The 27,870-nt window shown below is 49.8% G+C and overlaps 2 protein-coding genes across 2 annotated transcripts in view; both read left to right on the top strand.

The window, feature by feature from the left end:
• LOC144246561 (uncharacterized) overlaps positions 1-27,870 on the top strand; it is a 1,050,450-nt gene that overhangs the window by 87,416 nt on the left and 935,164 nt on the right. The gene's annotated exons all lie outside the window — the stretch shown is intronic.
• Positions 21,247-22,179, top strand: LOC110481833 (olfactory receptor 14A16-like). The gene has a single exon (XM_031507517.2). It carries the CDS (start codon positions 21,247-21,249, stop codon positions 22,177-22,179), a length of 933 nt encoding a protein of 310 aa, XP_031363377.2.

Raw genomic sequence — 27,870 nt, 5'->3', positions numbered from 1 at the left:
ATTCCTGTCCCTATCTGCAGGGTGCTCTGCTTTCACCTTAGACTTCCTTGTTTCTACCAGGGCAACTGCTGCTGACCGTGACTGCCTTTGTGGTTCAGCTGGAACCTGGACAGTTGTAACATTTGTGGGTTCTACAGCTGTACTATTAGACTGTCCCTCCTCAAGGCAAAGGGCCGGTTTCTCACCAGCTGGGGAAATGCACTCCTTCAGCATTTCTCATATCTCCTTAACCAGAACCCTCACCCAATCTGGGCAGTTCATTTCTGAGGTGGGCTGTGGGGCAGGGTCAGGCTCTGGAGCAGCAGCATCTCGAGTCTGTGGTGTAGGTGTGAGGGTAGTTATCCAGGTTAATCTTCCCTTATCTCTGAATGCTAAATATAACAGGACTATCAGCAACACCACCCATTGTATGGTATCATTAGCACTTATAAAGGATTTTAACCCTTTGAGAACTGGTGGAGCAGACCCAAAAAGATGGTTAAAAGGTTGAGAGAAAGTTTGCCCAGGTACTATTTCCTCGCAGTAGGTACCGTTATTAAAATAACCCCAAAAACATACAGTTAACGTGTGATAGCTATGAATCCATGTACCTGCCTTCCAGAGGAAATTAAAGATCCATGAATTCCTCACCCAATTAACCCAGAAGCCAAACTTGATAACAGACACCGTAGCCTTAGTTATAGGACCCATTTTTAGATAAGGGTCTGCAAATGGGAAAAGTATAGCTACGATCACATGCCACCCAAACCAAGGTAAACTAGACCACATGGTGATGCTGAAGATGTTTTTACACACAACAAAAAACCAAATTACTTAAGAACTGTTAATCCTTTTTCCCTCTCAATGCCCTCGAGCCGCACGTTGGGCGCCAAATTCTGTCTTGGTTCGACAAGACAGGAGTCTGTGAAAGAGGGCAAAGCCTCCTGTGCAATGGAGAACGGCAAACCCCCCTCCCTCTGAATTACCAGGATCTTTAAATTAAAAGGCTCTCAGGCAAAGATATGGGAGTGGGAGTAACAATTCTTTATTAGGAGAAAACTAGACAACAATTTGAAAAAAGGCAAATGCAATCGGTACAAACAAAACCAGTGAAAGAAAAAGTCTAGAACCTGAGAGGTGCCAGTATTAGTTCTGCTGGGACAATTGCTTCCCTTGCAGTGACTGATGAATTGTAGCTGCAGTGGTGATCTTTAGAAAGGTATAGTTTTCCTCTGAAGATCTGGTGGCAGTGGGGCTGGTCTTCCTCTGCGCCGGGGTTGCCTCTGAGCTCCGCTGCCGTCGCCTCAGCGCGCGCCGGCTGCTTTGCTGTGAGTGCCGCCGAAGAGAGAGAGAGAGAGCTGCTTCTCTGGGAATCCCGCGAAGAGAGAGAGAGAGCTGCTTCTCTCGGAGTCCCGCCCAGAGAGCCGCCTCCTCTCCCCAAAAAGCTACTCCTTTAAACAACAATAGAGTGCTTGGCTTCCCCCCTCTGGGTGGGACCCCTCACGGTGTTACATTTACCAGCCCTGCATTGGATCAGTCAATGGTGTATAAATAAACCATTGCCTCTACAGGGCAAACCATTGTCTCTGAGAGAGATAACAAAAACCTGTCTAACCGGTTTGCCTTCAACAGATGGCAAATGGAATACAAGCTTATCTTACAACCCAGGATACCCATGTTAACTTATGGGATATTAGGTTAAAGATGAGCTGTTTAAGAGCAAAAGTTCTTTTCATCTATTTCTGAAATCATCTTCATTTCTGGGAACAGAGGTCATCTCTCTCTGAGGGCACAGGCTCTCATCAGTTTTCTCTATTTTTCTCTGTTCAAGCTTCTCATGGGATCACAGCTGCTTCAACATTTGCTCACTTTACCATGTAGGCCTTTCCTGAAACAAGTCATCTCCCCATACTTTTGAAAGCCTTAGAGGGAAAAAGAGAGTCTGATGTATCAATGACATCCTTCTCCACAGCTTTACCAGAGGATTTCAGCCCCAGGATCAAGGCATCTCCTCATCCCTCCCATCTGGGACTCAACTTCCTCTTCCCTGCCCTCGGTGTGTCTATGTTGCTCCTCTGTGTGCCTGCCCTGTGTCCTTTTCTCTCACTGGTGGAGGATGGCAGCACTGGCAGAGTCAATATCTCCCGGGGCTGCAGATGGTTCCGTGAGCCCGGCCGGGCTCGGTGCTTGCGGCCGGAGCTGTTTTGCCATGGAGGTTTCTGCAGCGGCTGCGCTGGGGCTGTGTCAGGCTGGGCCGCGCTGGGGCAGGGCCAGGATCTCAGCAGCCAGGCCAGAGCCCAGCAGCAGCACGGCCGGGGCCGATGGCTTCTCCTGCCCTGCCTGTTATAAACGAGCACAATAGGCCGTTAAATCCAATTAAAAGGATTTATTAATAGCGGAAAGCGAAAGCAAACCAGCGCGCGCTGGGCGGCAGTCGTTTCAACTACCGTGCCTAGTTCTCCGTTTCCCCCCCACTTATTGGGTTGTCTCTTCCGGATGTGTGACGTTCTGGTGACGCTCTGGTGTCTCTTCTGCGCAGGCGCACCCTGTTGTTAGGTGGTCGTTCTCTGCCTCTTGGTGGCGCCAGTGGTCTTCTTTAAGGTTGTCTTTGCGACTTGGAAATTCCCTCAAAAACAAGAAATGTTATCTCTAGGCACGTTTACATGTTTTGCTAAGTCTGTAACGGAACTATCCTTGAAACATATCTATTCGCTTAGGTGTTTGGGTGCCTAGCAGCAGCTTTCTCAAAACAGTTTTAATTCCCTAAAAAGTTTGTAACGAAGTCGTCCTTGAGAGATAGTCACTGGAATGCCTGAGATAGTCACTGGAATGCCTGGCAAAATGAGAACATGTTCAGACAAGTAAAAACTCTAATTAAAACTCTATTCTGTGAATATGAGAGACTCTATATTATGAACAAAAAGGCCTTATTTTCCTAACAATATCCCCCCTTTTTATTTTAACCTTCTTTTTGTTCATTAAAGCGCTCTAATTCCCTTTTGCTCAATTCTAAATACTCTTCAGTCTCTACTTCGCTAAGTGGCTCATACTTTGGCCTTACTATCATTAAATGTGCAGCTTCTAACCTATTTTTCACTAGTGTAATAAGTTTGCTAAGAATGCATGGCCCAAAAGTAAGTATTAGAATTAGTAAAATTACTGGTCCTGCAAGGGTGGATAATAGAGTGGTCAGACAGGGAGAATATGTGAACCAGGATTCATACCAACTCTGCTGGGATTCTCTTTCTCTTTTTTGTTGTTCTATTTGTTTGCGTAACTCAGCCATCGTGTCTTTTACAATACCTGTGTGATCTACATAAGCGCAACATTCTTCTTGCAAAGCGACACATAGTCCCCCTTGCTGTAAGAATAACAAATCTAATCCCCTTCGGTTTTGGAGGACTACCTCAGAAAGGGATTTTACTGATTTAACTAGTTCACTTATGGCCTTATCTATTCTACTCAGATCCTCATCTACAGATGTGCGCAGAGCTTTCATACCTTGGGTTTGACTTACTAGGGAGGCGACCCCTGTTCCTACTCCTGCTCCTCCTATACTGAGCAAGATTGCTACTGTTAGTGCTGTAAGTGGTTCCCTTTTAACCAGGTAGTGTTCAGGGGTCTTCTGATGTTCTAACACGTATTCTTTTGGGTGGTATACGATTCTGGGGATTATTAGAACTTGAATGCAGAAGTCTGAATTATTAAAGGCTCTTACCGATAGGCAGGGTGTAACTCCAAGTTGTTGACATACCCATTTAGTATTGACTGCTGGCATAAGCCAATCAAAAGGCTTGTCTGTTCTGCTAATGCTCATTGTTGTGTTACAGAGGTGTCGCATATTTGCTGGAACTTCTCCTACACATCTTCCTTGCCCACTAACCTGGGACAAGGTAATGCCTGGAACATTATCTCCTTCTTTTTTCCAGAGACACTCTTTTGGATTTGTACCATTTATTTCCCTTGCCTCAGATGTAATCCCAATAGCTTCATAAAAGGGTGGATTTATCATATAGCAAAGCCAACATCCTTTAGTTAGGTTAGGATGGGTATGATTCAAAACTCCAAAGGTAGCTTGCATGATTTTCCATAAAGTTGTATACCTCTGCACTAATAACTGAGGTTCTTGATTACCTTTGTCTATAACATTATCTCTGGTTTTATTACTCTCTTTTAAGTCATTGCTTATTACTGGATTTGGGCCTATGGGGCTAGGGTCATGTGGCGCTACTTCCTTTTTTATTTGAATCAGATTTCCCGGATCATGTCCTTCTATCCAATGCCTAACCCCCCATGTTTTGCCTATTAACCATCCAGAATCGCTTGGTTGAGTGACATTTAGGTAAAGAAAGGTGCAGTTCCCAAGTAAGTTTTTCCCAGTCCAAGGCCACTCTCGTGGTCGTTTACATCCTGCTGGTCCATGTCCTACTTTTAAATATTTATCTAATCCCCCACCCGGAGCCCACGCTGATGCTATTGTTTCACAGCCCCAATAGGCACAGTAATAATGTTCGGGGTAATTACAGTATTGCTTCCCTGGGTTCGAAGCAGGGCACATATAGAAGCTTGTTAAGTTTAACAGTCGCCCGCATTTTAAATTCCGAGTTAGATCACAGATCCCAACTTTGAAGCTTGGTGCTCCAGGTCCCGTTATTGTTTGTAAAATATGACGGGTATCGTGATCCTCCCATCTGCTTAAGGTCCATTTAAAGGGTTCATGTATATTAACTGTAGCACTCTGAAGGGGAAACCATACAAACATAAAAACCCATAGAATTGAGTGATACGCACTGCAGGGGAGGATGTTACTTATCATGCTCAGTTTTACATTCCCATTTTCCCCCATTCCGTTGTCACCATTCTCATACTCATGATGATTTACGTTCTCTTTCAAGGTTTGGGAGGGCCCCTCATCCCCACTATCTACCTCTCTGTCTCGCCTGTCAACTTGGTTGCTACAAGTTACAGGGCAAGCCATCTTCCCGACAGCAGAGATATTCTTCAGGGGTGGGATCGTTCCCTCTTTCCCACTTTGATCTCCGGGAGATCCAATTTTTCGTATTCAACTGTGGGGTGTCGCACCTGAGTTTTTTAACTAATTTGCGACACTTGACCTGGACTATATCCGTGAGGAACGGACCCAGGGGTTCATTGGAATGGTAACAGTGGAATTCAGGGTTTATTCCCTTTATGAAAACCTCCCACCACTCAGGGGATCCTTTAGTCAATTCCCGAGTGGCAACCTTGTAATTTAGTACTTCAGATGTCAATTTGCGCTGCTCCAGCCAGCAGCGTTGACATACACTTCTTGGAGCTCTCCCCTTTCTGCAGTGAGCCCACCACAATCCTTTACAGATTTTGCAGGAAAAACAGGCAAAAGGGTAACAATGACAATCTAACCAGCTACACCTTACTCTAATACTTTGATGTTCAGCGTGGCCCTCCCCTTCCCAAAGTCTCTGTTCTTTTTCAAGTCGGATGAGCTGATAGAAGGGCTGCTGGGCTGAATCCTCTAGACGTTTACAGTATCCTGGGGGCTTTGTTTCTCCAACTAGTTGTACTTGCAGTCCCCAGTTATCTCCAACCCAAATGTCTCTAGAGCTGATAGAGTCCTTTTTACTGTTAGCTTTAAATCCCCCGGCTTCCCGTCAATTTTCCAGCTCGTTTCTTTGGAAGCTGTATGAAATCGAGTTGGATCCACCGGCCCCTTTATTCTGCTAGCATGAGTCCATCCCTTCTCTGCTGTGCGGACTGCGGAGTCAGTGGTGATTAAAACCAGGTATGGTCCGTCCCACTTTGGGGTGATTGAATCTTCTTTCCAGCTCCGGATGAGGACCCAGTCGCCAGGTTGTACCTGGTGTAACACAAGATCTAGGGGTGGTCTTTGGGCCCACATCCCTTTTTCCCATAACTGTTTTTTATATTTCATTAAAATGGTTAAGTATTTATTAATACTTTGATCAGTAATGTTAGGATTGGTTTGAACTTTTTCTAGGGAATAGGGCATCCCATACAGCATTTCAAATGGGGACAGTCCTATATCAGCTCGTGGCTGAGTTCGAACATTTAATAATGCCAACGGCAAACATTTTATCCAGGATTATTTAGTTTCTAGTACTAATTTGGTGAGTTGTTTCTTAATTTCCCCATTCATTCTTTCTACCCTTCCCGAACTCTGTGGATGCCAGGGAGTATGTTGTTCCCATTTTATGCCCAGAGCTTCTGCTAGCATCTGTGTTATTTTTGAAGTGAAATGGGGGCCTTTATCAGAGTCTATCGTCTCTGGGACCCCATATCTAGGTATTATTTCTTCCAGCAAGGCTTTTGTTACTGTCCGAGCTGTTTCTCTGGCAGTGGGGATTACTTCTACATAATGTGTTAAATGATCCACTATAACCAAAAGATATTTTAGTCTCCCTATCTTGGGGAGCTCAGTAAAGTCTACTTGCAGATTTGAAAAGGGCCTCTTTGCCACTGGCCTCCCACCCAGGGGTAGTTTTCTTAGGTTTCTCCTGTTTACCCGTAGACAGGTTGGACAACTTCTAGTAATCCCTTTCGCTAAGTCATGTAGGCCCACCGTCATATAATGGGTGGCAAAGTGATCTACCAGCCCTTGAGCGCCCCAGTGTGTTCTCTGGTGTAATTTACTGAGCATCCGCTGGGCTACAGCTCTAGGTAAAACTTCCCTCCCATCCTTTAACAGCCATTTCCCTGATTCCTCTTTTATTCCCAATTTTGTAAGCTTCTCCTGTTCTTCTATTGTAAATATAAGCTTATCCTGAGTAGTCGACTCAGGGTCCTTTGGGGTATCCACAAGGTCCTTCCTAATTCCCTCACTTAAAGTTAATGTTTTAATAATTGCAGCTTTCTTTGCCTCATAGTGTGCCGCATTGTTACCCCTACTCCGGTAATCCATTCCCCGTTGATGCCCTTTTAAATGGACCACTGCTATCCTGGTAGGGCCTCTCAAAGCCCTCAGGAGGGCTATTATTAGTTTCTGATGGATTAAGTCCTTTCCCTGTGAATTCACGAGGCCTCTCTCTTCCCATAACTTCCCAAAGGTGTGCACCACCCCGTATCCATATTTAGAATCTGTATAGATGGTCCCCTCTTTTCCTTCTAATAGTTCCAAGGCTCTTAGGATAGCGTATATCTCGCAGGCTTGGGCTGACTATGTTTTGTCTAGGGCTCCAGATTCGATTACCTTTAAATCAGGCCCCCCCACTATGGCATATCCTGATCTCCTTTGACCCTCAACTACTCTGGATGATCCATCAACAAACAATTTTTCCCCAGTCTCTAATTCCTCTTCCTCCAGGTCAGGTCTAATTTTGGTTTGTTCTTCTATAGTAATTACACAGTCATGTATCAGTGATTCAGTTTCGGGCTCTCCGAAGAGGAAGGAGGCTGGATTTTGCAATGAGGTGGTTTCTAAAGTGAAATTAGGGGTTTCTAATAGAATCCCCTCATATTTTAGGAGCCTGGCATCAGAGATCCATTTGTCTGCTTTTTGCTGCATTACACTCCGTATGTTATGTGGAGTTAACACCTTCAGAGTGGCATTAAAGGTGATCTTCCTTGCTTCTTCTACTAACTCCGCACAGCCTGCAATTATTTGTAAACAGCCCGGCCATCCACTGCTTACAGGGTCTAAAATTTTAGACAGATATGCAATAGGTTTCTTTTTCCCCGCCCAGTCCTGGGTAAGTACTCCATAAGTTACTCCATCTGTGATATTAACAAATAAAAAGAAGGGCCTCTTTAAATCTGGGAGGCTTAGGACTGGAGCATGGACCAGAGTTTCTTTTAATTCTTGGAATTTAGATTTTTCCTCCTCTGTCCACTTGAGGTGCCCGTCTTGGGTAAGTTTTTGATACAGAAATCTTGCCTTCCCGCTATAGTTCTCAATCCACTGCCTACAATATCCTGTAAGTCCTAATACCTGATGAATTTGTCGCTTACTTTGCGGTAGAGGCAGAGATAGGATTGCTTGTACTCTATCTGGATCAATTCTCTTTTCTCCCTTTTTCAAATAATGTCCCAGGTACCTAACTTCTTCTTCCACAAATTGAAGTTTTGCTTTAGAGACTTTTAATCCTTTCAGTCCCAGGAAATTCAATAGTTTGATACTTTCCTTCCGGACTTTGTCTTCTTCTTTCCCTGCTATTAACAAATCATCCACATACTGAACTAGCTTTACCTCTGGGTCTGTTTTATAATCTTGCAAAATTTGTTCCAGGGCTTGCCCGAATAAATTGGGTGATTCCGTAAAGCCTTGTGGAAGTACCGCCCACCTGAGTTGCTGTCGCCTCCCCGTGTCAGGGTCCTCCCATTCAAAGGCAAAATAATCTCGACTGGATTCGTCCAGAGGGCAGGCCCAAAAGGCATCCTTCAGGTCTATTACGCTATACCACTCATTTTCAGGTCCCAGTTTGCTTAAAAGAGTATAGGGATTTGCCACTACTGGGAATCGGGCTACAGTTCGCTTATTAATTTCCCTAAGGTCGTGCACCAATCGGTAGGATCCATCTGCCTTTTTTACCGGGAGTATAGGGGTGTTAAAAGGCGACATACAAGGTTCTAGCAGTCCTTGGTTTAACAGCCTTTCAACCTCAGGTTTTAACCCTCTCCTCCCTTCTAGTGAAATTGGATACTGTTTTATTCTTACCGGGATTTCGGGATTTCTGATTTTTACTGTAAATGGGGTTATATTTAATTTGCCCACAGTCCCTGGATTATACCACACTTCGGGGTTTATTTTCTCTTCATCTTCTAAGCGGAGGGAACAAAGTCTGATCTTTAATTCCTTCTCTACCACCTCAATTTGAACTCCCAATTCAACAATCAAGTCTCTCCCTAACAAATTGTAATCTGCTTCAGGAACTAATAGGAAGTCACCCATCCCCACTTTAGTTCCCGATTCTACCACCACCCCTTTAATAATTTGTACTTCAAAAGGTTCCCCCTTAGCCCCTATTACCGTGGCTGTCTGTTTTGACAAATTACAGCCCTGAGGCAGAAATTGAATAGTAGATCTTTCTGCCCCTGTATCGACCAAGAAATCTATTTCCTGGCCCTGGGGACCCACCTTCAATTTTATCAAGGGCTCTTTTTGATGTTTCCTGGTCCCCATAAAATAGAGCCCCTGACTCCCCTATTCGATTTTGAACTCCTCCTCGTCCCTTAGCCTCCTCCTGCACTCCCTCTTGAAATGTCCCTTCTTACTGCAATAATAGCATACCCTTTCTCCTACTTTTCCCTTGTCACCCCCCCCTTCCGAGTGACTCTCTTTTGTTCTTCCTCTACCCGCCTGCTTTCCCTTACTGCAGCAACCATCATTTTCACCTGTCTCTTCTGACTTTCATCCTCTCTGCGGACATAAACCTTCTGCGCCTCTCGCAATAATTCTGCTAAATCCCTATCCTGCCAATCATCCATTTTCTGTATCTTCCTCCTAATATCATCCCAGGATTTAGAGACAAACTGGACTTTAAGAATTGCCTGTCCCATTGGGTTATTCGGGTCTAACCCCGAGTACAGCTGAAAACTTTTCCTTAACCTCTCTAACCATCCAGTGGGGGTTTCATCCTTCTTTTGTCTGTCGTTAAATGCTTTATTTATATTCTGGCCCCTAGGAACGGACTCTCTTATGCCATCAATTAATATGGTCCGAAAGTCCTGCATGTTAGCTCTATGGGCCGCATCCTGGTTATTCCAATTAGGATTCTGGAGAGGCCATTTGGTGTCGGCTGGCTGCTGGGCATGCGCGGGTAGGGCATCCCAGGCCCGCATTCCAGCAATTCTTATCATGTTCTTTTCCTCAGCCGTGAATAAAATGTTAAGTATAGCTTGTAATTCCTCCCAAGTGTATATATTAGGACCTAAAAATTGATCCACCCGCTCTGCCACACCCAGGGGGTCTTCTAGCAAATTTCCCATCTCCTTCTTAAAGTCTCTAACATCCCCCGAACTTAAGGGCACCGAAATAAATCCAATCCCCGGCTGTGGTCCCCCCATCGGCATTTCCCTTAAAGGAAATAGTTTGCCTTGCGTCTTACTTCGGGTAAGAGGACCACGCGAGCCTGAGGGTTGATCAGAGTCTGAGTCTGATTCTTCCTCATCCGATTGTGGAGGAGGAGGGGGTGCATTTGGCGCAGGGGGAATGTAGGGCGGGGGTGCAATAATTACTTCTTCCGCTCGCCCCTTCTTTTTCTTTCCTCCTGAAACCCCCGAGAGTTTAAACACGAGCACCTCCGGCTTTTCTGTCCAGACTCGGGCATAGGCACTCTCCTCAGGGTTAGAAGGTTGTTTAGCGTGTACCCAACCATTCAACAGTTGCTTTACCCAGTCCTCTGAGGACCCAAAGATGGGCCAAAACACACCTTTAGAAATCTCTTGTCCTCCCCATACTTCTATGCAATAGTGTATCATCTTTGCCTTATCCTTCCCAGGTGCCCCTGGAAAGTGCTCCCAATTTGTCAGCATAAACCCTAAGGGACTCTCCTTAGGAATTGGGGGAAGTTTTACCCCCACCGGGGAGGGGGATTTATCCTTGCTTCTCCCCTGCCCCATGTCCTCCGGAGTACCTTCAATCACTCACGACAGCACAATCGCTTCCCCTGGTTCGTGGCCCAGGCCCTCGCGGGCTCTGGAAAACGCACTACTGAGGGTCCACACTCGCTTGGAGAATCCGGCTGCCAGTCCTCCTCTCATACACACACACACTCGCCGTACTCCGGGATCCCGAACCCCGCCCGAACGGATCCCCTTTATACTCACGCGTCCTGCGCCTTCGTCCGGACTTTTGTGCACAAAAATTACGGGGTACCCTGGGCCCGCTCCCCTTTCTTTGCTTTCGCTCTCTAGGCTTTTAGGTTCGTCGGTCAGGATGAGGGTAAAAACCCCGGTCTGAGTCCGCTCAAAGGAGCGGAATCGTGGCGCCCCTCTCAGAGAGAGGTTCCCCAGATCCCGATTCGAGTCACGGCACCAAATTGTTATAAACGAGCACAATAGGCCGTTAAATCCAATTAAAAGGATTTATTAATAGCGGAAAGCGAAAGCAAACCAGCGCGCGCTGGGCGGCAGTCGTTTCAACTACCGTGCCTAGTTCTCCGTTTCCCCCCCACTTATTGGGTTGTCTCTTCCGGATGTGTGATGTTCTGGTGACGCTCTGGTGTCTCTTCTGCGCAGGCGCACCCTGTTGTTAGGTGGTCGTTCTCTGCCTCTTGGTGGCGCCAGTGGTCTTCTTTAAGGTTGTCTTTGCGACTTGGAAATTCCCTCAAAAACAAGAAATGTTATCTCTAGGCACGTTTACATGTTTTGCTAAGTCTGTAACGGAACTGTCCTTGAAACATATCTATTTGCTTAGGTGTTTGGGTGCCTAGCAGCAGCTTTCTCAAAACAGTTTTAATTCCCTAAAAAGTTTGTAACGAAGTCGTCCTTGAGAGATAGTCACTGGAATGCCTGAGATAGTCACTGGAATGCCTGGCAAAATGAGAACATGTTCAGACAAGTAAAAACTCTAATTAAAACTCTATTCTGTGAATATGAGAGACTCTATATTATGAACAAAAAGGCCTTATTTTCCTAACACTGCCCGCCGGCTGCGGGCGAAGCCCAAGGGCGGCAGAGCCTTGGCCGAGCCGGCCCGGCCCGGGGCTGCTCCTGGGGCCCGGCGGATCCTGGCCGGGCCCGGGCTGGCGGCGGGGCAGGGCTCGGCAGGGCCAGATGTCAGCACCCGCAGCCACGGCCCGGCCTCGGCCCCGCGGCCTCCCCTGCCCTGCCCGGCAGCCGATGGCGCCTGGCGGCTCCCTGGGAAGGGGCCCGGCCCCACGGCAGGAGCCGCCCGGCCCCACGGCCAAGATGGGGCTGGGCCGGCCTTGGCACCTCTGTGGGGCCAGAAGGGAGAGAGACCCAGCCAGGCTTTCTCATCTCTAACTTGTGTCTGCACAGAGGCGTCTGCAGCTTCCTTAGTGCTTTAACAGACTGTCAGCTCTCAGAGCTAATTACTGATTGGTTTTTGTCAGACACACAGCAAACTGCTAGCAGCTTCTCTCAGGACATCACTTCTGTGATGCAAAACCACCCCAGCAGCACAGAGCACAGAGCTCCTTTGTCCATATGCAGTGGCCATGTGCCCGAGGCCTCCAAACCCCTCCTTGGGAGATCTCTGGGCTTTCTCCAAGGTGTTTTCAAATGAAAACATTCAGCTTGTTATGTGTAGTAAATATAATTCGTGCCATTCCTTGTATGAAATATGTAATATTAGATACTTGTTAAATGATGCCCATTTGTATTAGTTCCCCCCCACCTTTGCAGGTGAAAGTGGGTGTATATTGGAAACTGATTTACAAGTAAAAGGATGTGGCTCGGCCAGAAGATGAGCCATGTCGAGACTCCATGGGACTCCAGGTGTTGACCATCAGGTGCTGATCATCGCATAAACGGCCCAAGATGGATATCATGGAAATCCTCAGACCGATACATGTGAATGAAGCCTTCCTGTAAATCTCATCAGGGATTCACCTACTCCAGATGAAATAAATGGGCCAGGAGACCTGCTCCTTTTTAAGGCCTTTATTAGGTGACCAGCTCTGGGTTGGGGGCCCGAGGGTTCGTGCACACCACCGCTGCTCCCACGTGGCGACGCGGAGAAGGAGGAGATCGGGTCTGCCAGGCAGCAGAACCGGGGCTTCCATCCTCGCGGGCATGCCCAGGAAGGCAATTTGCGGCTCGTTGCCCGGGGTCCTGATTCCGCAGTCGCGCTGTTACTTTAGGGCGGCATGTCGGCGGTTAGTCCGAGGGTCCAGCGATGTCCGGGGACCTTTTGCCCATCGTACGATCCCGTCCACGGCCCCGAATTTGGTGTGGCTCGTTGTCCTTGGGGCTCTTTTCGGGCTTTTGCGCTCGGTTCGCGATTTGCATATTGCTGGAGTCGGGGCGGCCACCATTTTGGGGAGCAGCGGCAATAACATCCCAGCGGTCACAAAGTGAAGGGCAAACGGGGACAAGGGGGAAACATAACAAGGGTGCACATAAAGGGGATTTTAACGGGGTTTGAACAGTTTACAGCATTTTAATTAACATTTTCAATATAAAACTGAATTTATTCATAACAGGAGGAGCCCCACGCCTGGGCTGTGAGGGGTCATGAGGGGCTGTGAGGGGCTGTGAGAGGCTCTGAGGGGCCGTGAGGGGCTGTTGGGGACCTTGAGGAGGAGAAGGTCTCCAGAGGCTGTGGGAGGCCCAGCACCTCATGGAACCAAGGGTCCATTGTGACACTGTGGAACCAAGGAGACTGCTCTTGGCAGTACCAAAAGTCATGGAACCAAAAGTCCATTGTGACACTGTGGGGCCTTATGGAACCATGGAGACCATTATGACACTTCAGGACTCACTGGGACCAAAGGCACCATTGTGACACTGCAGGGCCTTGTATAACCAAGGGGCCATTGTAGCATGGCATGGCCTCATGGAATCAAGGGGATCACAGTGACACTGTGGGATTACACAAGGGGCTGTGGGACTCCATAAGGAGCTGTGGGACTCGATAAGGGGCCGTGGGGCTCCGTGAGACCACGGGGCCATTCTGACTGTGGAACCAAGGACACCATTGTTACACTATGGGACATCATGGAACAAAGGAAGCCATTGTGAACCAGTGGGGGAACCCACTGAGACTATGGTGACACTTCAAGGGCCATTGTGGAACTGCAGGGCCTCATGGAACCAATGAGACCATTGTGACATGGCCCAGCCTCATGGGAGCAAGGGGACCTTGTGACACTGTGGGGCCTTGTAGAACTGAGGGGCTGTGGTGACCCTGTGTGGCACCATGGAACCCAGGAGAGCTCTGTGACACTGCAGGGCTCCATGGAACTGAGGACTCATGTAACAGTGAGGAGCCCAATGGAACCAAGGATCCATTCCGTACTGCAGGGCTTCATGGAACCAAGGTGCCAGTGTGACACTGTGGAATCAAAAGAGACCATTCTGACACTCCAAGTCCCCATGGAACCAAGGAGCCATTGTGACACCACAGGGTCTCACAGAACCAAGGCAACCACTGTGACACTGCCAGGTCTCATGGAAGCAAGGGGCCATTGTGACACTGCTTCCCCATGGAAGTAAGGGGCCAGTGTAACACATCCAGGCCTGGTGGAACCAAAGGGCCATTGTGATCTTGGGGAACCCAACCGAACCAAGGGGCCATTTTGAGACTCCGTGACCTCACGTAACCAAGGGGTCATGGTGGCATTTTCCTATGGAAACAAGGAAACAATTTTGACACTGCAAGGCCACATGAAAGCAAGGGGCCATTGTGACACTGTGGAGCCAAGGAGACCATTGTGATATCACTGGGCCTCATGGAAACAAAGATCTGTTGTGATCCTACAGGCCTTCATGGAACCAAGGGGAAATTGTGATGCTGCAGGACCCCAAGGATCCAAGAACATGGAACAAGTCTGGCTGGGTGGGCCTCCAGGGTGTTGCATGACTGGTCCAAGTGACCTTGGCATGTTAAGGGTTGTTTCTCATCTGTCCCTGAAACCCTGGAGATCCATGCTTTCCTTCCTGTGGGAAAGAACTGTCCTTCTCCTCCAGTTATTCATGGCTGAAATTAGGATTACTCCTCCAAATTTTATTATATCCAAGGATTATTCCCATGTGAATCCTGCCAGGACAGACAGCTCTTGGCTGGCCTTGGCCTCTTTGGGGCCACCTCTCATCTGCCTTCAAAACACTGGGGGCTGTGCTTTTCTTCCCATGGAAAAAAAAAATCTTTCATGGCCAAAATTGAGAATCCACCTCCAAAATTCCTTATATCCATGGACAGCTCTCAGACAAAAGCTGCTAGGACTGTCCAGGTTCCCTTGGGCCAGGTCTCATATGCATTTCAAATACTGGGGCTGTGTACTTTCCTTTCTATGGAACAGAACTGTCCTTCTTGTCCCAATGCCCATAGTCAAAAGTGGGATTTGGCCTCCCAGATTATATGTATCCAAGGATTCTTGCCAGGTCTGGCTGGCAGGTCTGGCTGCCTTGCCCTCCTTGGGGCTGCCTCTAATCAGCCTTTGAAACACTGGGACTCCACCCTTTCCTTCCCATGAGAGCTGTCATTCCAGTCCAGGAACCCACAGCTGAAATGGAATTCCACCCCCGAGACTCCCCATATATCCGAAGGCTGCTTTCAGACAGAAGCTGCAGTTACAGACAGGTCAGGCTTGCCTTGGTCACTGGTGACAGCTTCACATCTGCCTTCAAAGCCCTGGGGCTCTGTGGTTTCCTTCCTAAAGAAAAGAACTGTCCCTCTTGTCCAGGAGCTCTTGGCCTCAGGCACTTGACCACTCTACAGGGACAAAGGAGCTCTGTGCTCATTGGAGTGGAGACTGAGGACAGCAGAGGAGAGCCCTGGGAGGGACTGAAGGGTGATTTCAGAGATGGTGGATCCTTCTGAAATAGCAGAGAACAGCCAGAGAAAGAAAGAATTAATGCAAAGAACAGCTGGAGAGGCCCGACTGGACACCAGGAGAAAGGAATTTCCCTCCCAGGGCAGGGCTGTGGTGCAACACGTCCCCAGCAGGAGCCTGGAGCAGCCCAAGGCTTTGTGTGGCCAGGCAGGGGCAGCAGGAGGCAGAGCTGCCAGCAAAGGAAGGGCCAGCGAGGTGGGGCAGCCGGGGGTGACGACAGCCTGCAGGGACAGAGGCGCAGGGCAGGGACACCGTGGGACAGCCTGGGCTGCAGAGGGCTCAGGGATGTGCAGCAGCTGCAAGGCCCTGACAGAGCCAACCTGTGCAGCCCTTTGGCCATGGCTGCTGGCCCTGGGCCTGAGGCCACCAGGGGACAAGTGACCCTTGCAGCCCTGGGGCCTCAGTGCCTCCTTGTCCCTGCTCAGCAGCCTGGCAGGGGCCGCCCCATGGTCCTGCCCTTGGCACTGCACATCCCCACATGCCAGTGCCCATCCCGGGAAGAGCCCTGAGCAATGAGGGAGGGACAGGATCTGCCTTGCCAGGAGCTGGGGCTCAGGCCTGGGCCCTTTGCATTCCTGAAACACATCCAGGTTTGCTCAGCACCAGAGACACCTTTCCCTTGCTTGTCCCCAGCTGTCATCTCTGCCTCCAGTGTTCTGCTCTAACTGGAACCTGGGGACACTTTCTCATGCCTTGTGTCCTTGACTGGGACCCATTAAAAGTGAAAGAATGTTTGGACTTGGAATCTGACTTTGAGTTCTTGAGAAGTTCTTTGTGCACACTCTGAGGGACGGGGTCTGATGCAAACAGCACCAAAGCCCCAGAGGTCATTAAAGTCCTTGTGCTGTGTCTGTGCTGCTGAGATGGGCCGGGCTCCTGGCACAGAGGCAGCTCCTGGCAAGGGCAGCGCTGCAGAGACAGCTCTGGCCAGGAGCAGCTCCTGTGCACAGCCCAGCAGGGCTGGGGCACTGCCAGGGCATCCCAGGGACACGAGCAGGGCACAGACAGAGCTCACAGGGGCTCAGCACTGGCAGGGGCTGTGGGATGTCCCAGAGGGGGCTGTGTCACAGCAGCACCTCTGTGGCTGTGTCACAGGGGCACAGAGCAGCTGTGATGTCAGAAAGGGGGTGTGTGACAGCACAGAGTGGGTTGGGTGAGGTCAAAGATTGGGCTATGACATCACAGAGTTTGTTGTGTGAGGTTATCGAGCAGCTATGGCAAGATAGAGGGGTCTGTGTGACATCACAGAGCAGGCTGTGACATCATAGCATTGCTGTATGACATAATAGAGCAGGCTGTGAGGACAAAGTGTGTGCTGTGACATTACAGAGAAGCAGTATGACATGACAGGGAGGGTTTTGTGACATCACAGAGCAGACTGTGACATCACAGGGTAGGGTATGAGGCCTTAGAGCAGACTTTGCCATCATAGAGTATGGCTCAGTGACATCAGACAGTGGGTTGTGACATCAGTGGGTGGCTGTGTAATACCATAGATTAGGCTGTGACATCAAAGAATAGACAATGACATCTCAGGGTGACTTTGTGACATCACTGAGTCTTCTGTGACATCACAGAGCAGCTGTATGACATCACAGGGTGACACCTCAGAGTTGGCTCTGTGACATCACAAGGGTGTGTGACATCATAGGGGGGCTGTGTGACATCACAGAAGTTTGTATGACATAACAGGGGCTGTGCAACATCACAGGGGTCTGTGTGACACCACAGGCGCTGTGTGAGGTCACAGGGGCTTTGTGGGGTCACTGGGGAGGTTACTCCACCCCAGCTGTCTGTCACGATCTGCTCATGCAGGGTGTTGTGATGGTTTGTTGGCTGATCACAAAAGCGCAAAAAGGAAAACAGCAGGGGACCATCAGTTTAATCACAACAAATGCACCTTTATTTAGGTACCAACAGCAAATGTGATAGAGGGGTCAGAAAGAAAATAAAGAATAGAGAGAAAAGAGGGGAAGGGGAATATAGCTGCCATTGTTGAGATGAGATCCTCGATGGTCCAGCCACATAGATTCACTGTCCTCCATGGGGGTGCACCAAAGTCTTCCCAAAAGATTACAGTTTATGTACTCTTTAGCCAAAGCTAAAGACTTCTGGCATCTGGCCAGAAGGTGGGCAAGTTTGATGGGCCACTGTGTACAGCCCGTTGGTCTGTGAAGCAGGTGCAGGCATGCAGGGAGAAGCCACCGCTTATCACAACCTTTTTGAATGTGATGTTCTGTAGAAGCACAGCGAGTGCACCTGCAAACAGTCACTTGGCAAGTGTCCACACCCACCTCAGCCAGGCCAGAACTCCTGTCAGGGGTCTGCAGGGTCCTTGCGACCGTCGTGAGGCAAATGGAAGAAACTTCGGACCGTCTTTCACAGTGGTATATTGGGATGGCACACACAGTTAAGAGAGTGTCTGTTTTCAATGTGGGAATTCAGTTTAGAGTTTTGATTCCTTCAAAGTTCTACACTGATTAAAGAAAAAATAATAAAAGGAAAAATATCTCTTTGGCTGTTCAGCCAGCATGCGCACAGTGTGTGCACTGCACAGACATGTGCAGCCAGTTCTTCAAGTAAAGCAGATCCCAGGTGAATGAGGAGAGACAGGATGGGTTTAGGAAATGTGGAGCAAGGTTGTCCACACCGCATCAGATTTCAAGGCACATCCAGACATACTTAAGAGAGTCCCTGGATCAATATAAGTCACTGAATGCTGCTACCATCTCATGTGTAATAAGAACAGCAATAAAAGACGCTTTTACAATTAAAATAAATATTTTCTAGAAGATATGTGAAAATTTTCTCAAAAAATATTGTAGGAAACCTTCCTAATGAACTGCACGAGAGCAGATGGAAATCAAAGCAGAGCCATGGTTTGTCAAGGATTTGCTTGATCCTAATGAGCCCTGTGGTGCATTTGCAGATGAGCCCTGGAACATCAGGGCCTGAGAGGCGATTGCACAAACCTTTCCAGGAGTCAAAGTCAGAAGAAAACCCCGAAGTGTCTCAAAGCACTAATGGGACCTACTGAGCTCCATGCCCAACACAGGCTCCTCATGGACTCCATGGAGCAGAGAACTGGAGGCCAGGATGGCACAAAAGCCTCTCAGAGACTCCAAATGGCACAAAACCCTCTCAATGTGGAAAAGAAAATCCAAAGTACCAGAAAAAAGTTTAGTATCTCAGAGTATTAATGAGCCTCAGTAAGTGTCTGCACAAAGCTCTCAAGGGACTCATGAAAGCAGATAACTGGGGCCATGATTGCACAAACTTCTCACACAGTCTCTATCAAAAGCGAAACACCAAGTACCTTAAAATAACTGAAGTACCTTGAAACAGTAATAAGCCCCACTGAGTGTTGTTCCTGACAAAGTCTCTCCAGGGACTAATTAGAGCAGATAATTGGAGGCCATGATTGCACAAAGCTCTCAGAGACTTCAAGGCAAAAGCAAAAGCCAAAGTCCTCTGAAAAACCTGCAGTCCCTGGGAGCATGAAGGAGCCCCCAGGGCCATTCCTGACCAAGGTTCCCCAGGGACTCCTTCCAGCAGATCCTTGAGGCCACTGGGATGTGGGCATGGGGGGGATGCTGAGGGCAGGACCAGGGCCTGACAGTGCCCAGCCTGGCTGGGGCTGTGCCAGGAGGCCCCAGGGCCTCAGGACAAGGTGTCTCCTCACAGCCCTTGGTGGCACAGACACTGCTGTGCCCCAGGGCAACAAGACTTGGCTTCTCTTTGTCCCCACCTGGCATCAGTGCCTCCAGTTCTCTGCTCTGCCTGGGGCCTGGGGGACACTTTCTCAGTCGTGTCCCTCAGTGGAACCCATTAAAAGTCCAAGAAACTTTGGAGTTGGATTGCGACTTGGAGCTCTGGAGATGTTTCTGCAGCTCCCTCTCAGGGCCTGATGCTCAGGGCCTGGGCACAAAGCCCCAGAGGGTCATTAAAGTCCTTGTGCTGTGTCTGTGCTGCTGAGCTGGGCCGGGCTCCTGGCACAGAGGGTGATGCTGGTAACCAAGCAGAGCTTCAAAAGCACATTTCTCTTGCTGAGCAGCTCTTCTCCCAGCCCAGCAGGGCTGGGGCACTGCCTGCAGCCAGCCCGGGCACAGCACAGAGGCACAGAGAGCTTCAATCAGTCAGGGCTGGGAAGGGGCTGAGAAGTGCCTGGGGCAGAATCACTGCCAGCCCTTGGCACAGGAACCTCTGGCTGCAGGACAATGCAGCTGCAGCTCCTGGAGAGATCTCCTAAACCTGGAACATCCCAATGCCCACAGAACCTGTGAGTACAACTCTGAGTATTTCTGGTGCAGGGCGGGTGAAATGTTCATGTAGCTCTGACATGCTGAGGGCTTCTAATCCACCACAGAATATTTCCAAGACAAAGATTTTTATAAAAATGAGGACATTTCAAAAATTTGTATTCTGTTTTCTACTATTGGAGAATGGCAGGGAGGGGGGATAAATATTAAAGTTTGATTAGGAATTTTGACAAGTGCCTGAGGTATCTGAACTGTTACTTTTAGTGATCTAGAGATTCACAGGAGATCCCTAATGTGCTTTCAGCCACTCTGCCCATGGACAGCAGCAGCATCACCTTGTCTGGAACCATCAGGCTCAGTCTGAGCTGTCCTTTCTCCAAGCTGCAAACAGAACCTGCCCCCAGCCCGTGCCCTGTGAACAGGCAGGGTTCTGTCAGGCCAAGGAGAGTGCACAGAGATTTGGGGTCTGGGAGTGCTGGCAGGGAGAGATCAGGCACAGGGAGACACCTGCAGGAGGAAAATCTCCAGGAAGCAGAGAGAAGATCAGGGAAGGAGAGAAAACAAAACCCAGAAATGCTGAGGCAGGGAGAGTTTAGAGATGTCCAGAGGATCCCCTCCAGTGCAGCCCCTCCCTCTGCACAAGCCCCCTCCCTCCTGTGCCCCAGCCAAGCCTCTGCCCTCAGGGCCGGGGCTCCAAGGCGTGCAGCCCCTCCTGTGCAGGCAGAGCTGCAGCAGAGCCGTGGGGCAGCTCTGCAGCCCCGGGCCCAGTTCCCTCTGCAGAGCACAGGGCTGGGAGCAGCTGCCCGGCACTGGGGGCTCTGGCAGGGGCACAGCTGGCTCAGGGTGACACAGCTGTCCTCAGTGCCCGGCTCTGGGCAATGCTGGCAGTGCAGCAGGGAAGGAGCTGCACCTCCCTTCATCCAGTGCCATCAGAAGGACACTTGGAAGTCTCCCTGAGATTCCAGTCCAAGCTGGGAGCTTCAATCCAGGGTGTAAACATGTCCTAGAGCATCTTTGAGTCATAAGATTGATGGGAAAAGGCAGAGGTGTTGTGACACTGAAAATGCTGGTGGGTGTGTGAAATGAGCATCCTCAAGTTGAGAATCCTAAGTCCTTGGCTCCAAATGCAGAGCTGGGCTGTGGTTGATCCATCTCCTCTCAGCAGTACCTGGTGATCTTTAAGGAAAACTTGGGACTGTGAACATCCTCCATTTGAGAAATATGAAAGCTCAGAGAAACTCCTAAGAGAGTAAACTGACACACAATCTCCCCTCACTCTCCACTCGTCCTCTTGCTTCAGGGAAATCACTTTATTCTACCATAGGCAGCAGAAAAGCTGAGGGTTTCCGATATCCAAGAACATCAGGAGAGATACAGGGAAGATTATAAAGAAAACCTCAGAATTCTTAAAAACAGAAGCGTGTCTCACAGAGGGCAGAGGTGTATGGAAAATGGCTTTGATTTTGGTCACAGCTATCTCCTCTAACTCTTCACTGTCCTTTTCTCCACAGCAATACCCAAAGTACAAACCACAGCAAATGTCCAACAGCAGCTCCATCAGCTACTTCCTCCTGCTGGCACTGGCAGACACGCGGCAGCTGCAGCTCCTGCACTTCTGCCTCTTCCTGGGCATCTCCCTGGCTGCCCTCCTGGGCAACGGCCTCATCATCAGCGCCGTAGCCTGCGGCCACCACCTGCACACGCCCATGTTCTTCTTCCTGCTCAACCTGGCCCTCAGCGACCTGGGCTCCATCTGCACCACTGTCCCCAAAGCCATGCACAATTCCCTCTGGGACACCAGCACCATCTCCTACACAGGATGTGCTGCTCAGCTCTTTTTCCTCATGTTCTTCATCTCAGCAGAGTTCTATCTCCTGACCATCATGTGCTACGACCGTTACGTGTCCATCTGCAAACCCCTGCACTACGGGACCCTGCTGGGCAGCAGAGCTTGTGCCCACATGGCAGCAGCTGCCTGGGCCAGTGCCTTTCTCAATGCTCTGCTGCAAACAGCCAATACATTTTCCCTGCCCCTGTGCCATGGCAATGCCCTGGGCCAGTTCTTCTGTGAGGTGCCACAAATCCTGAAGATCTCCTGCTCCAATTCCTACCTCAGGGAACTTGGGTTCATTGTGGTTAGTGGCTGTATAGCTTTTGGTTGTTTTGTGTTCATTGTTTTCTCCTACGTACAGATCTTCAGGACTGTGCTGAGGATCCCCTCTGAGCAGGGACGGCACAAAGCCTTTTCCACCTGCCTCCCTCACCTGGCTGTGGTCTCCTTGTTCCTCAGCACTGCTATGTTCACTCACCTGAAGCCTGCCTCGATGTCCTCCCCATCCCTGGATCTGGCCCTGTCAGTTCTGTACTCGGTGGTGCCTCCAGCCCTGAACCCCCTCATCTACAGCCTGAGGAACCAGGAGCTCAAGGCTGCAGTGTGGAGATTGATGACTGGATGCTTTCAGAAACATTAAAATGCTGGCCAATTTCTGCAAATCACTTGTAATAAAAGTAAACTCTGATACTTCTTGTTCATTTCATTTTGGAGGTTTTTTCCTTTGTTATACATTTTAATCTTGGCCCCAGATAAATATCATTCTTTTTGCCATTCCTCATTTTGTTTCTGACCGCCTTCCCTGTGGTTATAGATTGTGTCAATGAGGGACTACACTCTTTGTGGCTTTAAAGGAAATAAATTATGTCCCAGCACAGTTTTCTGCAGAGATGCCTTTTTGTTGCCTTCTCTGGAGCTGCAGCAGCAATGTCTGTGTGCAGAGCTGGGGCAGATCAGTGCTGGCACAGCAGCTCTGCTCCTGCTGGCCACACCATTCCTGACCCAGGCCAGGAGCCATTTGCCTTCTTGGCCACCTGGGCACTCTGCTGGCTCATGTCCAGCCTGCTGTCCATCAGTCCCTGCAGGTCCCTTTCTGCCTGGCTGCTGTCCAGCCCCTCTGTCCCCAGCCTGTAGCACTGCAGGGGTTGTTGTGGCCAAAGTGCAGGACCCGGCACTTGGACTTGTTAAACCTCACCTTGTTGGATTTGGGCCCTGGATCCAGCCTGTCCAGGGCCCTGTGCAGAGCCCTCCTACCCTCCAACAGATCAACACTCACATCCAGCTTGGTGTCATCTGCAAAGATGTCCTTGGTTCCGAGGTGCCCCTCAGTGTCACACTGTCCCTTTGGTTACACCAGGCCCTGCACTGTCACACTGGTCTCCTTGGTTCCATGGGACCCCAAAATTCGAAAATGAACTCCTTGGTTCCATGGGGCTTCACAGTGTCACAATGTTCTTGTGGTGCCGCAGTTTCACAGTGGCCCCTTGGTCCCATGGGGCCCCAGGGTGTCACAAAGGCCCCATGGTCACATGAGGTCCCACACTGTCACAATGCTCTCTGTGCTTCCACAAGTCCCCACAGTGTCACAATGGACTTCTTGTTTCCACGAGGCCACACAGTGTCATAACGGCCTTCCAGATTCCCTGAGGCCCCAGGGTGTCACCCTGGCCCCTTGGTTACACAAGGTCCTGCAGTGTCACAGTGTCCCCTTGGTTCCATGAGGCCCTGCAGTGTCAGAAGGGCCCCTTGGTTCCCCTGGGCCCTGGACTCTCCCAATGCTCTCCTTGGTTTGGCAGTGTCACAGTGGTGAAACCCCTCGGTCACACAAGGCCCCGCAGTGTCACCATGACCTCTGTGGATCCACCAGGACCCAGTGTCACGGGGACTCCCTGGTCCCATTAGGCCCCAGAGCACCACAATGGAGCCCTGGTTCTATGGGGCTGCACAGTGTCACCATGGTCCTCTTAGTTCCATGAGGCCCTGCAGGGTCACAATGGCCCCAGAGTGTCCCAGTCATCACAGAATGACAGAATCAAATAGGCTGGAAAAGACCTTTGTGATCACCAAATCCAACCAATGCCCTAATACCGCCTTGTCACCCAGACCATGCCACTGAGTGCCACTGGAGAGGGACAGTGACTCTGCCACCTCCCCCCTGGCCTGCCCATTCCAATGCCCACTCACCCTTTCTGTGAAGAACTTCTTCCTCTTGTCCAGCCTAATCCTCCCCTGGTGCAGCTGGAGGCTGTGTCTTCTTGTCCTGCCCTCCAGCAGATCCACACTCACACCCAGCTTGGTGTCACCTGCAAATTTGGGGATGTTGGACTCCATCCCCTCACCCAGATCATCGGTGAAGATGTTAAACAGGCCTGGGCCCAACACAGATCCCTGGGGACAGCACCAGGGACTGGACACCAGCTGGGTGCAGCACCATCCCCACCCCTCTCTGGGCCCAGCCTCCAGCCAGCTCTTCCATCTCCCAGCCAGGAGGGAACCTGCCCAAGCCGTGGGCTGCAGCTTTTCCAGGGAATGCTGTCACAGACAGTGTCCAAGGCTCTGCTGAAGTCCAGATGGACACATCCACAGCCTTTCCCACATCCACAGGTTGGTCACCTGGTTATAAAAGGAGATCAGGTTGCTCAGGCAGGACCTGCCCCTCTTAAATCCACGCTGGCTGGCTCTGACCCCTCGGCCATCCTGTGGGTGCCCTGTGGTGGCTCTCAAGGTGATCTGTTCCATAACCTTGCTGGGCACTGAGGTCAGGCTGACAGGCCTGGAGCTCTCCAGATCCTCCTTCCAGCCCTTCTTGGGGATGGGCTCAAACTGGCACCTCCAGTGCTCTGGGACCTCCCTGGTGAGCCAGGACTGATGGTAAATGATGGGGAGTAGTTTGGGGAGCTCATCCACCAGCTCCCTCATCCCCCTAGGATGGATCCCATCTGATCCCATACACCTGTGAGCATCTGAGTGGCTCAGCAGGTCAGCAGCTGCTTCCTCCTGGATTACAGGGGGCTGTTCTGCTCCCTGTGCCCATCTACCAGCTCAGTAGAACTCTTGTCCTGAGGACAATCTCTCCATATATTGAAAATTGAGTCAAACAAGGTGTTAAGTACCTCAGCCTTTCCCTTATCTTTATTTACTCTATTTTCCACTGCATCCAATAAAGAGTAGAGGTTCTCCTTATACCACATTTTGCTATTAATCATAGACACATTTGTTATTATTTTTCACAAAAGTGGCCAGGTTAATCTTTAATTGAAATTTCACCTCTTTCCTTTTCTCTTTATGCATAATGTAACAACATCCTTAAACACTTGCTAAGTTGCCTGACCTTCTGTCCAAAGTTAATGCTCTCTCTGCTTTCCCCTGAGTTCCTACAAAAGCTCCATGGGCAGTCAGGACAGTGATTTTCCTCACCAGCTCATCTTTTGCCACACTGGGACAGGCTGCTCCATCCTCCTTAAGACTGCTTTCTCAAAATGTGTCTATCGTTCCTGAACCCCTTTGTTTTTAAGGGCTCTTTTCCTTAAAAAAATCAGTACCTGATTTTGTACTCCCCAAATCTGCATCCTAAATAGGCCAAAGTCTGCCCTTCCTAATTCCAGTGTGGAAGTTTTGTTGCTGCCCCTCCTTCTGTCACAGATCACTGAAAACTTGATTATTTCATGGTCCCTGTGCCCCAGGCAGCCTCCGACCCCCACATCTGCCACCAGCCCTTCTCTGTTTGTGAACAGCAGCAGACAGAGCTTTCCTTGGGAGTGGAGTGTTAATAAAAATTCGGTAAAACAGAAAACTCCTTAACACCAGTGCAGCATTAAGAAGCAGCATTCTTTATTCAGGGGAATGCACGGGGGATAGCTCCTCCCAAAGCCGAGCTGAGTACAGGAAAGTTTCTGTTCATATTCTGTATTTTGCACACATATTCATTGATTGTGCTGGACTAAACACACATCTGATAATCATTTCCCCAAAACCATTAACATATTTCCCCTCCCCTTTACCCATGTGTTCTTCTGTCCTGGGGGTCTCTCTGGTGGTTTCTGGTGGTCGTGGGCCCCAGTGTTCCTGTGGGCTTGGCTGAGTTGGCAGGACACTGAGGCTGGTGAACTTCCAGTTCCCCTTGTCCCACAATGGGCATTGTGTGGTTTCCATAGGCCTGTTGGTTTTGGAGAACAAGCTTCAGGTGTCAGCTCACCTGGTGGAGACAATTTATCATCTGGTTACATGAGGTCAAAGAGTGGGTTATGACATCACATGAGTGATCTATGACAGAATGGTCCATGACATCACAGAGTGGTTAATGTGATGTCATCAAGAAGTTATGACATCATAGGCCATCTCTGTGACATCACAGAGAGGCTTTGACATCACAGGAAAGAGCTTTGAAATTGCAGAGCAGACTGTGACATCACAGAGTTTTCTGTGACATCAGAGACCAGCTGTGTGACATTACAGAATGGGCTGTGATATCTCAGAGAGGCTGTGTGACATCCCAGAGGGGCTGTGTGACATCCCAGAGGGGCTGTGTGACATCCCAGGTGGGCTCTGTGAGGTCACTGGGTTGGTCACTCCACCCCAGCTCCCCCCCCACAGTTTCTCCCAACAAGTCCAGTGCTGTTCCTGCCCAGCAGGGTCCCTGTCCCCTGGTATCCCCCTGGTCCCCCTGGAGCCACAGCCTCCACCAAAGGATGTTCCACAGGATCCACCCCAGAGTCTGACATGGAGAAAAGGGGCCAGGGCTGTGTGACCAGGACATCAAGGATGTGGATTATCCAGGTGCCTGTTGCCTGGGTTGGGTTCCCCAGGGCAGGAAAGATATCTGGCAGCTGGAGCAGGCTTAGGGAAGGGCCTCCAAGATGGGGCTGGAGCCCTTGGGCTGTGAGCAGAGGCTGAGGGAGCTGGGCTTGTCCAGCCTGAGCAGGAAAGGCTGAGGGGCTCCTCATCCCAGCCTGGCAGTGCCAGCAAGGAGGGGATGGAGAACACAGAGCCAGGCTCTTCACTGGGGTGCCTGGTGGGAGACAGAAGCCAATGGGTGGAAGGAGAAAGAGGGGAGATCAGCCAGGCCAGGAGGAGATTAAATGAGTCAGGCTGGTTTCTGCATTTCCTCAACACCAAAAGCAGCCTGACGTCCCTTCTCCATCCACCACTGACAGCTTTGCACATCAGGTATTGTTTGAGCTGTTTTGCCCACACTCCTGTCTAAGATCAATTTTAGCATGTAAGTCACTAGTGGATGGTGGACTCATCAGATGCTGCTGGGATGCTGCATATAGCTCAGGGAAGAGCGTGATTGTTATTAAATTCTGTCCTGTTCAGCTATGGTCCTTTGGCCATGAAGAGAAACTTTCTGTGCCTCTGAGTCTCACCAGTTCCTGACCCCCAAAGGACACAAACCTGATGAGTTGTGGTTCCCACTCCAGTGGTGGCACTTGGAACTCCCTCCATCCCCAGAGCAGAGCTTCCTTGTCCCAGAAAGTCCCTGGCAGTGCAGGGATGAAGGAAACAGGACAGGCTGTGGGGATCAGGGGCAGGGTACGGCCAGGGATTTGGGGTGGTTGTGAGCCCAGGGCAGGACCCGGCCCTTGGCCTTGGTGAACCTCAACCCATTGTCCTGGGCCCATGGCTCCAGCCTGTCCAGATCCCTCTGCAGAGCTTCCTGCCCTCCAGCACAGCCACACTCCCACCCAGCCTGGGCTCACCTGGAACTGCCTGAGGGTGCCCTCGATGGCCTCATCCAGATCAACAATAAAGAGATTTCAATGACCTGGCCCCAGTCCTGTGCCCTGGGGACACCCCTGAATGTGACTCCATTCCTCAGCTGCTCTGAGTGCCAGGGGTGGGATGAGGGAAATGGTGGGGAGGGGTAGGGACAAAGTGTTATTGATTGTCAGCCATGAAGGGTCCTGATTTTCATATATGTTCAGACAGCGTTAAAAGGTGCTGGGGCTAAATATCAATTGAACATTGCTGATATCAGTCTATTAACAGGAAAATAACAATTCTCTCTGCCCTGTTTTCGATATAGTATATTCACTTTGTATACATTTCTCAAATCTGTCTAATTAAGCACAGAAGAATTGAGGACTTGAATTATTCCCATGGGTTTTTCCTTGTTTTGGCATTTTGAACAAATGTTTATAAGCCTTTTGTCACTGAATTCCTGAACTGAAGAACTCAAGATAGAAGAGGCCTCTGGAGCAGTAAAATTCATCAGCAGCCTCCAAGTGGTTGAGGATCCATCCCAGAGCAGCAATGAGCAGAAATGGGCACAGCTCTGTGGCTGCACCAGCTCTGGGATGGGCCCTGGGCCTGGAGCAGGAGCAGCTCTGGA

The sequence above is a fragment of the Lonchura striata genome, chromosome 6 (genome assembly GCF_046129695.1).
Source record: "Lonchura striata isolate bLonStr1 chromosome 6, bLonStr1.mat, whole genome shotgun sequence".
Taxonomy (NCBI): Eukaryota; Metazoa; Chordata; class Aves; order Passeriformes; family Estrildidae; genus Lonchura; species Lonchura striata.
Note: the sequence above shows the minus strand (reverse complement) of the source record. Positions and strands in the feature narration are given on the sequence as shown.

Bases quoted from the DNA above. Each gene is read 5' to 3' on its own strand.
- LOC110481833 (XM_031507517.2), top strand. From the start codon at position 21,247: ATGTCCAACAGCAGCTCCATCAGCTACTTCCTCCTGCTGGCACTGGCA.